Source organism: Typopeltis vanoorti, chromosome 12 (genome assembly GCF_054136105.1).
Source record: "Typopeltis vanoorti isolate ZY-2024b chromosome 12, IOZ_Tvanoo_1.0, whole genome shotgun sequence".
Taxonomy (NCBI): domain Eukaryota; kingdom Metazoa; phylum Arthropoda; class Arachnida; order Uropygi; family Thelyphonidae; genus Typopeltis; species Typopeltis vanoorti.
The window spans coordinates 83,937,374-83,952,982 of NC_143560.1; the positions used below are offsets into that span (position 1 = coordinate 83,937,374).

At 36.7% G+C, this 15,609-nt stretch overlaps 1 protein-coding gene across 1 annotated transcript in view; it reads right to left on the minus strand.

The window, feature by feature from the left end:
* Positions 1 to 9,606: 9,606 nt before the first annotated feature.
* The window catches only part of LOC150100948 (glutamate receptor ionotropic, kainate 2-like), a 369,413-nt gene continuing 363,410 nt past the window's right edge, over positions 9,607 to 15,609 (minus strand). The window contains exon 15 of the mRNA XM_090401147.1: positions 9,607 to 10,171. Coding sequence (XP_090257273.1) covers positions 10,034 to 10,171 — 138 coding nt within the window. The 3' untranslated portion in view covers positions 9,607 to 10,033. The remainder of the gene's footprint in view (positions 10,172 to 15,609) is intronic.

A 15,609-nucleotide genomic window follows, 5' to 3' on the forward strand; every position in this document is an offset into this window, starting at 1 on the left:
ATGGCAAATATCTGTTGGATTTCTGCTCAGGACATGGACTGGTTATTACTAACACCATGTTCCAACATAAAAATGTGCACAAATTCACATGGAGAGAAGAGGCTAGGAATAAGAAAAGTCTCATTGACTATGTTATTGTTGATAGTGATGTTTTCTCCCTGGTGCAGGACACCAGAGTGTACAGGGGATTTGAAATTGGAAGTGATCACTATTTAGTCTTGAGCAGGATAAAATTGAATTTCATATTGAAAAGAATAACATGTAAGAAAGTTTTAAAGCGAATAAAGGTTGAGCAGCTCTCAGATGTAAACTGTAGACTAAAATACAGAAATATTATTGAAAAGAAAATGAAAGAGTTTGAGAACAGGAATCAAACCTTGGAGATTCAGTGGCAAACTCTGAAGGAAACATTGATTGATTCTGCCAGAGAGGCATGTGGTGAGGTTGTGTGCAAAGATAAAAAAATCAGAACTCCCTGGTGGACACAGGAAGTTAAAGAGGCAGTGAAGGAAAAGAAGAAAGCATATCAAAAGTTCCTGGCAAATAAGTCAGCTTTTACTCTTACAGAATACAGAGACAAATGTAAGAAAGCTAAACAGTGTGTAAAACTAGCTAAACAAAAGTCATGGGAGGACTTTGGCAAGAATATAGAAAATAAATATCAAGAAGGTGGCAAAATATTCTGGAGGTTGTTGAAGAAGCTTAGGAATGGAGGAAAGAGTGCTGTAAAAGGAATTAGAGATGATAAAGGTGAAATGAAAACAGGAGAAAAAGATATCCTTGAAGTATGGAGTAATTACTTTGAAAAACTGCTAAATGAAACAAGCAGTGATGACAGCACAGTGATAAAAAACACTGACCAGGCATGCAGTCAGGAATACATATCCATACTTGAAGTAGAAAAAGCTATCAAAGGCTTGAAATGTGGAAAGGCAGCAGGAGTAGATGATATTCGACCAGAAATGCTGAAGTATGGTGGTATAAGAGTCTTACAGTGGCTGCACTGCATAGTTCAGAAAGCCTGGACAGAGGGACGAATTCCCAATGATTGGAGTAGAGCTCTCATAGTACCCATATATAAAAAGGGAAATAAAACTGAATGTGAGAATTACAGAGGTATTTCCCTACTGAGTGTTCCTGGCAAGATCTATGCAAGTATACTTGAGAAACGGTTGAGAAGAATTGTGGAAGAAAAGCTTGGTGAAGAACAAGCTGGATTCAGGCCAAATAGAGGCTGTCAGGATCAGATCTTCACTTTACGACAAATAGTCGAGAAAGCATGGGAATATAACAAAGATCTGTATTTAAGTTTTGTCGATTTGGAAAAGGCATATGACAAGGTGCCAAGAGAGAAGCTATTCAATACGCTGCAGTTATATGGTGTCGATGGGGCATTATATCAAGCAATACTTAGTCTTTATTTGAGTTGTGAGTCAGCAGTTAGAATTGAAGGAAGTACAGGAAGATGGTTTAATGTTAAATCTGGTGTGAGACAAGGATGTACATTATCCCCTCTGTTATTCATTATCTATATGGATCACATTATGAAGGAATGTGGTATTAAACCTGATATCAAAATTGGAGATGTTAATGTCAGCTCTTTGCTTTATGCGGATGATGTTATACTTCTAAATAAATCCGCTACAAGTCTGCAAGATTCTCTGACTAAATTGAATAGCTGTTGTAATAGATATGGTATGAAGGTCAGCAATAAAAAGACAAAGACAATGAAAATAGGCAGAATCATTGAAAATGTCAACTGTGTTGTGAATGGAGAACCTGTGGAACAAGTAAAACATTTCAGCTACTTAGGCACAATTTTTACTGAAGATGGTAAACTAAATATAGAAATAGACAACAGAATCAGCAAAGCTGGTATCGTGGGAAGTCAATTGAATAAATTCATATGGAATAAGAGAGAAATTAGTCGGAACACTAAATTAGCTGTATACAAGACTGTGTTCAAACCAATTTTAACTTATGGATCTGAGAGCTGGGTCAGAAGTAAAACACTTGACCAAAGACTAGAGACTGCAGATATGAGAGTCCTGAGAAAGATTAGAGGCGTGAACAGATGGCATCAATGGCAATATCATATTAAAAATGAGGATATTAGGAAAGAACTTGACATTGTCAGCATCCAGGAATGCGTTAGCAGAGCTAATCTCAGATGGTATGGTCACTTAAATAGAATGGGAGAGGAAAGATTAGCAAAACAAGTGTTCTCTGCCAGGTTGGCAGGAAAACGACCCAGAGGAAGAACAAGATATAGGTGGATTGATACGGTACAAAGTGCCTTAGACGATAGAAATATAAGATCTGATAATGTTGGAGTCTTGACAAGTAACAGACTGATTTGGAGGAAAATTGTAGATAGGAAGTTAGTAATGATGTAATTTTTTCATGTAGTACTGTCATATCCTGTACACCCCTTGAGGGTACATGGCAGGAATTTGATGATGATGATGATGATGTTTTCTATGTTATTCTGATTTTCCTTGTTGTTGTAAAGTTGTATTTCTTGTATCTTCCTTTTCCATATTATTGTATACAGCTCCACGAATTCTATTCTACTTCTCTTCTAGATCTCTTTGCATTTCTCTTCTCTTTCTGGGAAGAGTTAGGGTTTCTTCGGATAATTTTCTTTTATCCTTCTTTTGATTAATTCCACCACTCTCTCTAGCCTTATTTAACAGGGTCTTGTTTATTACCAAGTCTAGCCATAAATACTCTCACAACTGGAACAGTGCATAAACCTTTAATCTATCAGCAAATAATTTACAGCTTTCAGCACATACCAACTACATGTATATAACAGCACTCAATGTTTGAAATGTCCCCCTTTTGCCTTCACATGTGCTCAAAGTCTGTGAGGCCACATATCGATGGCAGCACACATGACATCAACAGAAATGAGACCCTGCTAAATAAGGCTAGAGAGAGAGAGTAGTGGAATTAACCAAAAGAAGGATAAAAGAAAATTATCCGAAGAAACCCTAACTCTTCCCAGAAAGAGAAGAGAAATGCAAAGAGATCTAGAAGAGAAGTAAAACATTACCAGTGCTTGCTCCAAATCCACCTTCAGGCTGGTGATGATTGGGTATCGTTTCTTGCAGGCTACTCTCACAAGCTCCAACAACAATTTGAAGTCCAAACATATTCAGATCAGAACTTCAAGACACCTAATCAGATGGTGATATGTGGTCAGCCACATTTGTCTCTAACCACTGTTTTGTTTTGTCCTTTTGGAAGGTCTACTACTTACTGCACATATGGGCAACCCCCAGCCTGGATCCGGCCATCTACTTCTTTTGATCCGGCCCTAATCTATTTCAGCGAAGCTTGTCTGATTCATGGTGGGAGAAAACATGGTGTGTTCTACTAACTCACATTAAGCTGACGTCATATGACTTGCACAAAACACACTGTTTTCTCCTACCAAGGTCTCTTTCTCACTTTGACTAGCTGCGTGTGTGAATGTGTTACAATGTGTCAGTTCAGTACTTGCGTTGGTGTTGTGCTTTGTTCAGTGCCTGCATTGATGTTATGTTCTATTCGATGCCTGCGTTGATATTGTGTTCTGTTCAGTGCTTGCGGTATAGAAGACAGTTTTGTTTGACAGTTCTGAATATCGCTTATAAATTTGAGACAATGTCAGGGGTTATTGCAAAAAACGAAAAGTAGATGCAGAGAATCGTCAATTTCAAGACAACTGAACAGAGGATTATTATTTTATTCTGAATAAAGGTTTGCCTGTATGTTTGCTGTGCAACAAATCTGTATCCGTCAACAAAGAAGAATACAACTTGAAGAGACACTTTACTTCGAGACATGCGGATCACCCAAAAATTGATGGACAACTACGAAAAGATAAAATACAGAAGTTGAAGAAATATAGCATATATCATATTATATATTTCAGTGATTATTATTCACTGAAATATAGCATATGATATATTACAGCATATTTAAAACACTATTTCTTGCTTAAAAAAAATCTTTGACATTTGTTTTGTGCAACTTTACACTTCAATTCAAAGTATGATCTTTCGGGCATAGAATACTTGCCCGATCACTGTCACTCATGCTGTGCACATAAAAGAAAGCTTTTACTTCCATCAGCACTTCATGCATCTCAGCAAAGTTTGGGCTTGCCATATTCTTTTCTTCTTCCTCCTCCTTCCCCTTCCACACTCCCTGATGCTACAAGGCTCTCACATAGCTCCTACATTGTTTCTACATCACTGGTTGCTACATGACAGTCCACAGAAACATAGTCCTTAAATTTATCTTTATTCATGCTGCTGAACTTTTCCCAGTCTTGGCTGATATCGTCGTCATTGTTGGTCAATAATGTCACTATTGCCTGAAGATTGTCCCTGCACGTAACCAGTAATATATCATATGCTATATTTCAGTGAATAATAATCATTAAATTTTTCCTATCTCTAATTTTTAATGTTTCCCAGTACTATCATTTTCCTATATATATTGTTTTTGTTTTCCATTCCTCTAAAAGATGATGAATCGAGGTTTCACTTATATATTAATTCTTTCCCAATGAGCATTGATAGTATTTTATAGTAAGTGTCCAAGAGGGAGATACCTCTATAATTATTGCTAATCGTGGGATCTCCTTTTTTAAAAATAGGACAAAATATGGATGTTTCAATCCACAAGATTTTTTTTTTTTTTTTGCTATATGATAAGTTCATAAATTCCTCGGTATAATTTATTTTCCAGATGCCTTGATATTTTTTAATGCTTTAATAACATTCTCCACTTATCAGCGATGGATCTCAATTGTGGAACCATCTGAGAAACTAGTGATTATATACTAATCAGTATCAGCATCAGCTACTCACTAAAGCTTTTAGCAGGGAGGGAAGCTGTTGAGTGGATATACAGTCATCAGTGAAGCAATAAAGTGTAAGAATGTGTATAATATGCCAAAGTTAGTACCACTGGTAACAAACCAGAATGGAATAGTTAGTATAAAGCGTCAGGATAGCGATGGGCCTAAGGGGCTTTTAAACTTTATGTACACTAATGCCAGAAGTATTTGGAACAAGTAGGAAGAATTTTTGGCATTAGTTAGTTCATCCTGACCAAAGGTTATTGGCATTAGTGAGACATGGCTAACAGAAGATGATATAGTTCGTGGGATAGATGTGAAGGGTATAGTGTGTTCAGGGAGGATGGAGAAAAAAGAATGGGAGGAGGGGAGAAGGAGTGTTATTGATAATAGCCGATGAACTGTAACCAAAGGGAGTAGAAATTCAACTGCTGGCCAGTGAAAATAGAACATTTGAGGCTATCTGGTGTGAGACAGAGGCCAGTAGAACAAAATATACAGTTTGATGCTGCTATAGAACTGGGGATGTAAAAGATGATGGAGATAGTATGCATCAGCAAATAGACTTAATGATTGGAGGACAGGTAATTATTATGGGGGATTTTAATTGCTAGAACATAGATTGAAAGGAGGAGTGGACGCATAGGAGGAAAGAAATGGAATTTATGCAGTTACTAAGGAATAATTACCTGAGGCAGAATTGATGGAATATATCAGCGGTGTGAGTCTCGATCTAGTAATTGCATCAGAGAATTTTTCTATAACTAATGTGACCCTTTGCAACCAACCAGGTCAAGACCATATGAGTGAACATATGGTCTTGACCTGGGAGGGGGTTAAATGGGTGGAATTTTCAGTTAAGAGATGGGGGGGGTATATGTGGGATTACAGGACTGTTAAATATGATAAGCTTAGGAGATTGCTTGGATCAGTGCCATAGCATGTAAAACTTCAAGGGTTGGATGTTGATAATGCATGGGAAGTGGTAAAGGAGTGTTTGAGGGAGGTAATGGCAGACTGCATACCTATAGTCAGGAGTTAAATGGATGAATAATATCATTAAGCTGGAGATGCAAAAAAATGAAACAATTGTGGATGGAATTTCAGGAGAAAGGCGACTAACAGGGACATGAATGATACAAGGCACAGGACAGAAGGGTAACTAATGCAGTAAGAAAGGCAAAAGCAGAGGAAAGGAAGTTAGCAATGCAGGCTAAAGAGAATCCCAAACAGTCTTTCGATGTGCTGCAAGTAAAAGAAAGAGTGTATATGGCAAAATGATTTTAATGAATGTTGATGGTAGGTAGGTAGCTGAATCAGTTGAAATAGCAGAATTACTAAGTGAACACTTTGCATGAGTATATCATCCAAGTGGTGATATTGCAGTAATGAGAGAGCCAAAGGCTTATACAGGAACTGAGGTAAATAAAATGGCGGTGAATAGTATATTACAGAACCTTAATGTGAATACAGCTGTGGGATTGAATGGTATAAAAGCTCGAGTGTTACGTGAAGCAGAGAGAATTATCAGTGCCCTTGACCATATTGTTTAATCTATGTCACAGCTCTGAGTTAGTCCAGAGTCGATGGAAAGAGGAGAAAATAGTTTCATTGCATAAAGGAAGCTCCAAGACTGATGTAGTAAATTACTGACTGATCAGCATATCAAGAGTTGTTGTCAAATTATTGGAGAAGTTGGTCAAGATCAAAATACAGGAATGGGAAGATAGAAATGGGATAATGTATAGGGCGCAGCATGGTTTTGTGAAGGATAGGTCATGCCTCAGTAACTTGCTCATGTTTCATAATACAGTAACTGCTGAGTTGGATAAAGGTAATGTATAATAAAAGTTTACAGTGATACTGCTGGACTTTTCAAAGGCTTTTGACAGGATACCATATGGACTTCTATTCAGTAAACTGCAGCACAATGGAGATGGATATAGGGTTGGTGAGTTGTATAGGAGGGTGGTTGATGGAGAAATCACAGAGTAGTTTATTCAGGAGCAGAATCCAAAAGAAGGCCTGTGACTAGTGGTGCACTGTGGAGTTCTGTTCTAGGACGGCTGCAATTTAATTTGTCTATTAATGATATAGGAAAGAATCTGAGAGGAACTGCTCAGTTATTTGGTTATTTGCCGATGATGCAAAGTTGGGTAGAACAATAGTTAATACAGATGATGTCAAAATTTTGCAAGATGATTTGGATAGATTGGCAGACTGGGAAAAGGAGAGTGGATGTCAGTTTAATGTGGCAAAGTTTAAGGTTATGCATTTTGGGACGAAAAGATTACCATCTGTATATCGCATTGGCAGATCTGTACTTCAGGAAATTGACACAGCCAGAGATTTGGGAGTGTTAGTGAATAGGGAGTTCAAGTTTAGAGGGTACATAGCAAAAGTGGCTTAAGCAGCTCATCAGCTTACTTGACTACTGAAGAATACTTTGATGAGCAGACACAAGCAGATTATTTTTCCTCTTTATCGAGCCTTGATAAGACCCCATCTTGACTACTGCATGCAGATCTGGGTGCCATGGTTTCTTTGTGATGAGAAGGAGGAGGTGGAAAGGATTCAGAGGCGAGTGACCAAGATGGTAGTGGGTCTGTGAAATGAGCATTACAAGAACAGGTTCAAGATTTGTGGGTTACAGAAACAGGTTGATAGGCAGAAAAGAGGTGATATGATTGAGACATACAAATTATTGGGAGGGAGGTTACAAGATTAATGCAGAGGAAATTTTTCAGAACAGGTCTAGTGGTGGGAGAACTATGACCATCCATGGAAAATGAGTAAAAGCATAGTTAGCAAGGATGTTAGAACTAGGTTTTTTGCTTGGAGAGTAATGAATGAGTGGAATAGGTTACCAGAGTCTGCTGTGGGTGCCATGACTACAAATGAGTTGAAAGCAAAGTATGACAGATACTGCGCAAATGATGGATAGTTCTTGACATGATGTTTATGATCATCCTTGATGAGTCTAAGGACTCCTTGGAGTAGCCCATAATAGTAATAATATAATAAATAATAATAAGTAGGTGGAGCTGTCTGTTCAATGCTCTAAAGCATAATGTTCTTGTTAGGCCACAATGAGATGCAGTGTATACACTTGATGGGCAAATTTTAGAGGAGGTTGAGGAGACAACAGATCTGAAAGTAGTGATGTACAAGTACTGAAGTTCAGGAGTTACATTGCACAAGTTGCACTGTCGTCATATCAGATTGAGGGAGGTATTGGCGGACTGCATACCTATAGTCAGGAGTTAAATGGATGAATAATATCATTAAGCTGGAGCTGCAAAAAATGAAACAATTGTAGATGGAATTTAAGGAGAAAGGTGACTAACAGGAACATGAATGATACAAGGCACAGGGCAGGTGCCTGATCAAGTCATGCAATGGTTCCATTTTGTGACTTGATCAGGCCTCATATGGATTATTATAAGCAGATTTGGTCTCCTTGTTTTTGAATATAACCTAGTGGTGATGAGGTTATATTCAAAATGATTTCAGAGAAGACCAAGGTAGTAGTGTCACTGAAATGTGGTACACAAAGATAGACCAAGGTAATTCAATTTGCCAAGTCTCATGAATAGGAAGAAGAGAGAGAGGATATGATTGAGATGTGATATGTTTATTTGGTAAGGGGGGGGGGGGGTTGTTACTAGATTAATGTAGAAAAATTTCATAGAATGGAAGTGTGAGGGGATAGAACAAGAGACCATCCATGGAAACTGTATAAGGAGGATGTGAGTAAAGGAGTGAAGAGCAAGTTCTTTGAATGGATAGTGGTTGCTAAGTTTAATGCATTTCCTGACAGTGCGGTGAATGTGGACACACTGAATAAATTTAAAGTTTGATAAGATTGCTGCGTAGCACTGCATCACCCACCACGAGTCTTTTGATTCCATGGTGTCAATAACTTATTTTATACAATGCCCAAGTAAAGAATTTCGTATCCTTTCTACATCTTTATGAAATTTATCTTTCACATTGCCGTCTTTATCTTCAGTTTGTTCATAACCACAATCATAACGTTAACAAGATTCCCAGAACTAGATGTAACAGAGCCAATCATCTACAGATGTGAAAGTTTTTACATATGGCAAGGTGTTATCATGCTTCATAAAATTCACACCATCTTCTTGCCTATCATTATAATGTTTCACTGTAGAATATTGTTCCATTATTATTATATATATATTTTTTTTTTTGTAGAATTTCAGCTTAGTATTTCACATACTTTAATTTTCTATTGGTCCAATTATGGTTTTGCTACTCTCCTGGGAAGATCCACTAAATGATGATAAACTTACATCAATGGATCATTTCTATAGAGCTGTCACAGCACAAGCAACAAAGAATTGTCATAATATCAATATAACATATGGCATTCATTTTTCTAGACAATAACAAGGGTTGTAGTCCAAACTAAGATAATGTTTCACTGTAGAATATTGTTCCATTATTATTATTATATTTTTTTTTTGTAGATTTTCAGCTGAGTATTTCACATACTTTAATTTTCTATTGGTCCAATTATGGTTTTGCTACTCTCCTGGAAAGATCCACTAAATGATGATAAACTTACATCAATGGATGTAAGTTTATCAAGTTTATTTACCTACATCATAATGACCACACCTAACTGATGGAATAATGTACAGTACTTATTCTAGAAAATAACATTTTTGGACAAATAAAATAATATGTCTGTGGTGTCAGAGATATTGCAAAATGATTGGTCTGCAATCATTCTGTAATTTATTCAGGACACTCTTTGAGAATTTGTGTGCATGAAACACACATACACAGTGAAGCACAACAATGACACTGCACTACTGACTAATCAAACATTAAGTCCCAAGATGCAATGTCTATTTTTTAAATGCCTTTTATAGAAGCATGCTGCCTTAAAAGAGTGGCTCCCAGTATTCTTACAAGCCATTCATGAATAGTCAAATATTAAAAATTTTATAATGAAAGAAAATGGTACTGACAATTTTGCCATAAAGTTGTTAAGGGTGTGATCACCACCAGTTACTTTCTTATTTTTGAATCAATCAATCCCATTTATTGGCAAAAGTAAATTATCATTGAAAAGGTCATTATACAACTATATTTTAAAATATATTTAGATTGAATAAATAGCTATTTTTTATGAAACAGCGAAAGATTTTAAGCTGGTAGTCCATATCCAGGTGCAGATGTTGCACTGTTACTTTCAGCTTCTGATTTCCTACGAGCTGGTTTAGTAGAGCCACTACACGAGACAGCAAATATCAACTCTTTCAACATTTCTTTACTGATAGGATCCTAGAAAATAGAAAAATCTCTCTTTTAATGAATGACACTATATAATTAAACAGATCAAAATACTCCACTAAAATATTGCAGAAGTTTTTCTGTATATGAAAGCAAATAAAATTACATTAAAACAAATAAAATTAAAAACAAGTTGCAGGAGAGGAGATGTGAAATTATAAAGTATGCTGGAGGGAACTTGAGATAGGAGCTTGGCATAAACAGAAGTTCAGAGATGACAGTAAGATCAAGAATAAGAGGACTAATGGTGGGATAAGTGAATGCCAGTAAAAGAGTCCTACTGGAAACTGTAATGGGGGGGGGTTTAAAGAATGAGTGGCAGGAATGAAATGAATCTGAGCAATGAAAGAAGAAATCAATTATTTAAATGTAGAGAATGAAAATGTACGAGTACGGAGTCCGGAGTCTTGCAATAGGACTTCATGCTTTTTGACCATTGTAGCTGAAATTGTTAAGAATGCAGTTACAGTAGTGGATGAAGATGGAAGAAATACAAATGATGGGAGACACAATAAAAAACAGTCAGCAGTGATAAATGATAAAAATGGTGAGATGACAGCAATGAAAAAAAAACAGCATGCTTATGCTGTTTTACAGAGGATAAAGAATGAGGCTCAACTGACTAAACTCACTCAGCAAGCAACAGAGCAGAAACGTAAGAAGAGGTATAAAATAAGAGAAAAGAAAGTTTGAAACAGCACGAGAAAGAAAGTAAAGAGAGAGTACTGTATTGTAATTCCATGATAATGGAGTATTGCTTGATTAGAGTAATGGAATCATGTTTTACTACACTTAAGTTTAAAGATATTAGTCAAGCTGTTAGAATGCAAAAAAAGGATAAGTGAAAAAAGAGATGATAATTTTTGCAGTGAAAGGTGACTAGTTAGTATGATAAAGGATATGAAAGAATTACTGGATGAAGTAAAAGGGAAGAGTGAGAGAGGAAAGATAAATAATTTTCTCTTGCAATATTTTCTGTAGCAAAAGCAAATTGAAAAGATGGGCCTTGATAGGAAATAAGTTCATACAGTTAATACTGTGTAGGAGAAACAATGTACAGTTTGCAGATGTTCGAAAGTTAAAGAACATCTAAAAAAAAAAAATATATATATATATATATATATATATATATATATATATATATATATATATATGAAAGCTATCACCTGAAATGGATCTAGAGTTGAGCATCTAGAGAAAGGGTTGGTCATTCAGTCTTAATTTCCCTGATTCTGCAAAGGGTAAATTAAGCATGACAGATGAGCATGTGTGTAGGTATACATATGAGGTAAATGAGTATGAGAATAGGATTAATTAAGGAGTGATAAATATTGTACCTAAGGTAACAGACTAGAATGGGTAGCTATTAAAAAATGCAAGGGTAAGGAACAAGTGAAATTGCAGTTCACATATATAAATGCTAGAAACATTAGGAATATGAAGAAGTGTTAGGCAGTCAGTGTGAATTGGGCAAAAATATAGATATTAGTAAGATTTACTTGATGAAGGAAGATATACTTCTCATCTTCCTTTTACCCCCTTTTACCTTGCAGTGTCGAGGGTTTATTAATCATCAGACCTCAAACCATTCACAGGATAAGGTGGTCACCCCTACGCCCCCAGTGTATCCTATGTCCTGTAGTGTTGAGTTCTCAAGGCCGGTTTGCCTGCTTTACAGGATGAAAAAACCCCCAGGATAAACTGGGGGAAAACCCTACTGTCCACGCCCAAGACCAGCTAACTTGGCTATGGCTGAGGAAGATCCTTCAGCTCCTCACGTCACCAACAGGAATCGAACCTAGGACACTCCTTCCCTAGGTTGCAAAGCACACAGCCACTAGGCTAACCATTATTGTATTCTCGGGGAGGACAGAGGAACAGGATAGGAGAAGGAAAATTACTACTGATGATAACAGAAGAAATTCAACCAAATAAAAAGTTAAAATAAAAAGTTAAAAGAAAAATCAGAGTCATGAGAAAAAATGCATTTAATGCTCTCTGGTATGAGATGGTGACCATCAGGACAAAATATACAGCTGGTTGCTGCTACAGGCACAAATGAGAACAAGAATGAGAAGAGAAAAAGGAGGAGGACAATTAGGAGAAAATAAAGGATACAGAAGAGAAAGAAATGCAGCTAACAGCAAATAATTATGGTAATAACCTTCCTTATGATATTTTTCAATTATGACAAATGCCCATATATACAATACTGCATTCACTCATACATTTTAGTGACATGATGCGTGCATGAATCAACTGATATGAAGTTTTTGTGAAATGTTTGTTTACAACACTGCTGCTCGTTGTATCTCTGTGTTTTGCTTGAATTAAAAACAGTTTATAACTATTATTTTATTTTATTGTTGTTAATAATGGATAAAATTTAAAAGTAAGAGTGCTGTTGCTTCCAGTGAAAACAAGATGTGCAAACCAATTATATTAGATATTAAAATGATTGAATTTAGTGATGATGGTGTGTCAAACCTAAGATAGGCTGCAAGCTAAATTTACCTTGACCTATTGTTGTTACAGTTATTAAAAGAGAGATAAAGTTCTAAGTGAAGTGAAAGCCCTACACTAGTTAATACTACAGTTATTCATAAATTCACAATGTCATGTTCCTTTAAGCCAAGCTATACAGAATAGCATTTATCTTCACAAAAATTATTTAAAATTTTTTGTTTGTATAACTGATATTTATGTAATTTACTCACATACAAGGTGGTATCAAAAAGTTTCGAGACTAGGTTTGTAACATGCCAACAGATGGCAGCAAAAGGCTGCATGCACAGTCACAGGGAGCACCTACCTTCATAAGTCAGTGTGCTAAAAGACATCGTCCATTGGGAGCTGTGCAACTGATGCTATTCTGACCACCTGCGTTACCACATCTGCGATTTCATCATGGACAGCAAGTTAGAACAAAGAGCAAACGTGAAATTCACATTTGAAAAAACGTGAAATTCGAGGATCATTACCGGTGATGAAACTTGGGTGTACAGGTACAACCCTGAGATGAAGCAACAGTCTTCACAGTGGAAGAGCTCATCATCTTCACGACTGAAAAAGGCGAGGCAGGTCTGCAGCTCGACCAAGTGCATGCTCATTGTCTTTTTCGACATTCGCAGCATTGCGCATCGAGAATTCGTCCTCATGGGCCAGACCATCAATAGCGAGTTCTACTGCCAGGTTTTAAGGCGTCTGAGGGAGGACATTCAGCGAAAGCGACCAGATCTGTGGCGTGCGAAAAACTGGATGCTCCACGATAACAATGCACCCTGTCTACAATGCTGAGTTTATGTGAGATGTGGTGAGAAGAGTTGAAATGTAGGTAGCGATCTGTATTGGTCGGTTTTCTGTACACCGATAGATTTATACTGCCATCAATTTGTTTTTTGATTAAGATGTCTAAAAACGGAAGTTGTTTTTCTCTTTCAAGTTCCAGAGTGAATTTAATAGAATGATGGAAGGCGTTGATCTTTTTGAGAAAATCATATATGTCATCTTTGTTATTGTTCAATACGATGAAGATATCGTCCACATATCTAAACCAAATTTTAGGTTTAGAAAAAATTTGCGATAAGATTTTTTTTTCTAAGTCTTCCATAAAGAGGTCAGCACATAAAGGTGAGAGTGGGCTCCCCATTGCCAAGCCTGTTAATTGTTGATAGATCTTATTTTTCCAAGAAAAATAATTGGAGTTTAGGAAGTGAGCAAACAATGAGGTTATATCTTGTGGGAACAAGGTACTTAAGATGTCAATGACCTCTACTGCAGGAACGTTTGTAAAGAGAGAGGTGACATCTAAGCTGGCTAGAAGATCATTATCCGATATCTTGATGTTTTTTAGCTTTTCCACAAAATGTCCGGAGTTTTTGATGTAACTCTCTGAGTTGTGGATGTGTTGCTGTAAGAGTTTCGAGAGATGTTTTGACAATAAGTAGGTAGGAGAGTTGATTGCATCAACGATTGGGCGTAAAGGAATACCATCTTTGTGCACTTTTGGCACGCCATAGAGTCTCGGAGTTAAAGGATGCATCGATTTTAGTTTTTTAATCAAGTCTGTTGGCCAGTTGGATAAATTGCGTAGTAATTCATTGGTATCATTGTGGTTTTTTAATGTTGGATCTTTTGTTAAAAGACGGTATACAGACAAGTCAGATAGTAGATGGTTGACTTTGTCCTCATAGTCCTTTGAGTTCAGTATTACAGTACTGTTTCCTTTATCTGCTTTAAGTATTATGATGTCTTTGTTGTTTTTTAAATCACGAATAGTTCTTTTATCTAGTGATGAGAAGTTTTGTTTTGTGGAATAGGGAGAGGAAAGTATTGTACAACTTTTTAGTCTTAGATCATTTGCTGTGTGAGGCGGTAATAATCTTATCGTAAATTTTTCCTAAACCTAAAATTTGGTTTAGATATGTGGACGATATCTTCATCGTATGGAACAATAACAAAGATGACATATATGATTTTCCCAAAAAGATCAACGCCTTCCATCATTCTATTAAATTCACCCTGGAACTTGAAAGAGAAAAACAACTTCCGTTTTTAGACATCTTAATCAAAAAACAAATTGATGGCAGTATAAATCTATCGGTGTACAGAAAACTGACCAATACAGGTCACTACCTACATTTCAACTCCAATGCACCCTGTCACCGAGCTCTTCTCACACGTGAGTTTCTCACTAGAAACAACATGATCTCACTTCTGCACCCACCCTACTTGCCAGATTTGGCTCCTGCAGACTTCGCCCTCTTCCCGAAGATGAAGATCCAGCTCAAAGATCACTGTTTTGACATCATTGTGGAGATCCAGCGCAAATCGCAGAAGGTGCTTGACATGTTTCGAAAAGAAGACTTCCAGGACACATTCGAGAAGCGGCAAGAATGCTGGGAGCACTGTATTGATATGCAAGGGGACTATTCTGAAGGTGATAGTGTGTAAACGTAGATAAATAAAGTAATTTCTCGTAAACAGAGCTAGTCTCTAAACTTTTTGATACTACCTCGTATATGACTGCTTAAAAATGTTATTAAACCATCGCATGCAGCTACACACACGCACACAAAAAAAGCAGTGATATGACGGTCACCTGGAACCTAAGTGGTGTATGACCAGGGTATGCTTGTACCTGATACAACACAACTGGGGAAGAGGGGAGGGAAATAAAGAGTTCTGGATATGGTAATAGCATTTAGAGGATTAACCAAATCTACTTTGTTCTAATTGGGAAGAATCATTGTATAGTTTTGATTCAGAGTTTTCAGTTAAGAATGGTTATATACAGTAGCGAACAAATTAATCCGAACAAGCTGAATTTTGGTTCTAGTTCACTATTTTAGTTGAGAGCTGCATGTTTTAATTTAATGCATGTTTAAAAACACTGTTCTCTACAATGTTTATTAATAGTGTTGTGCATT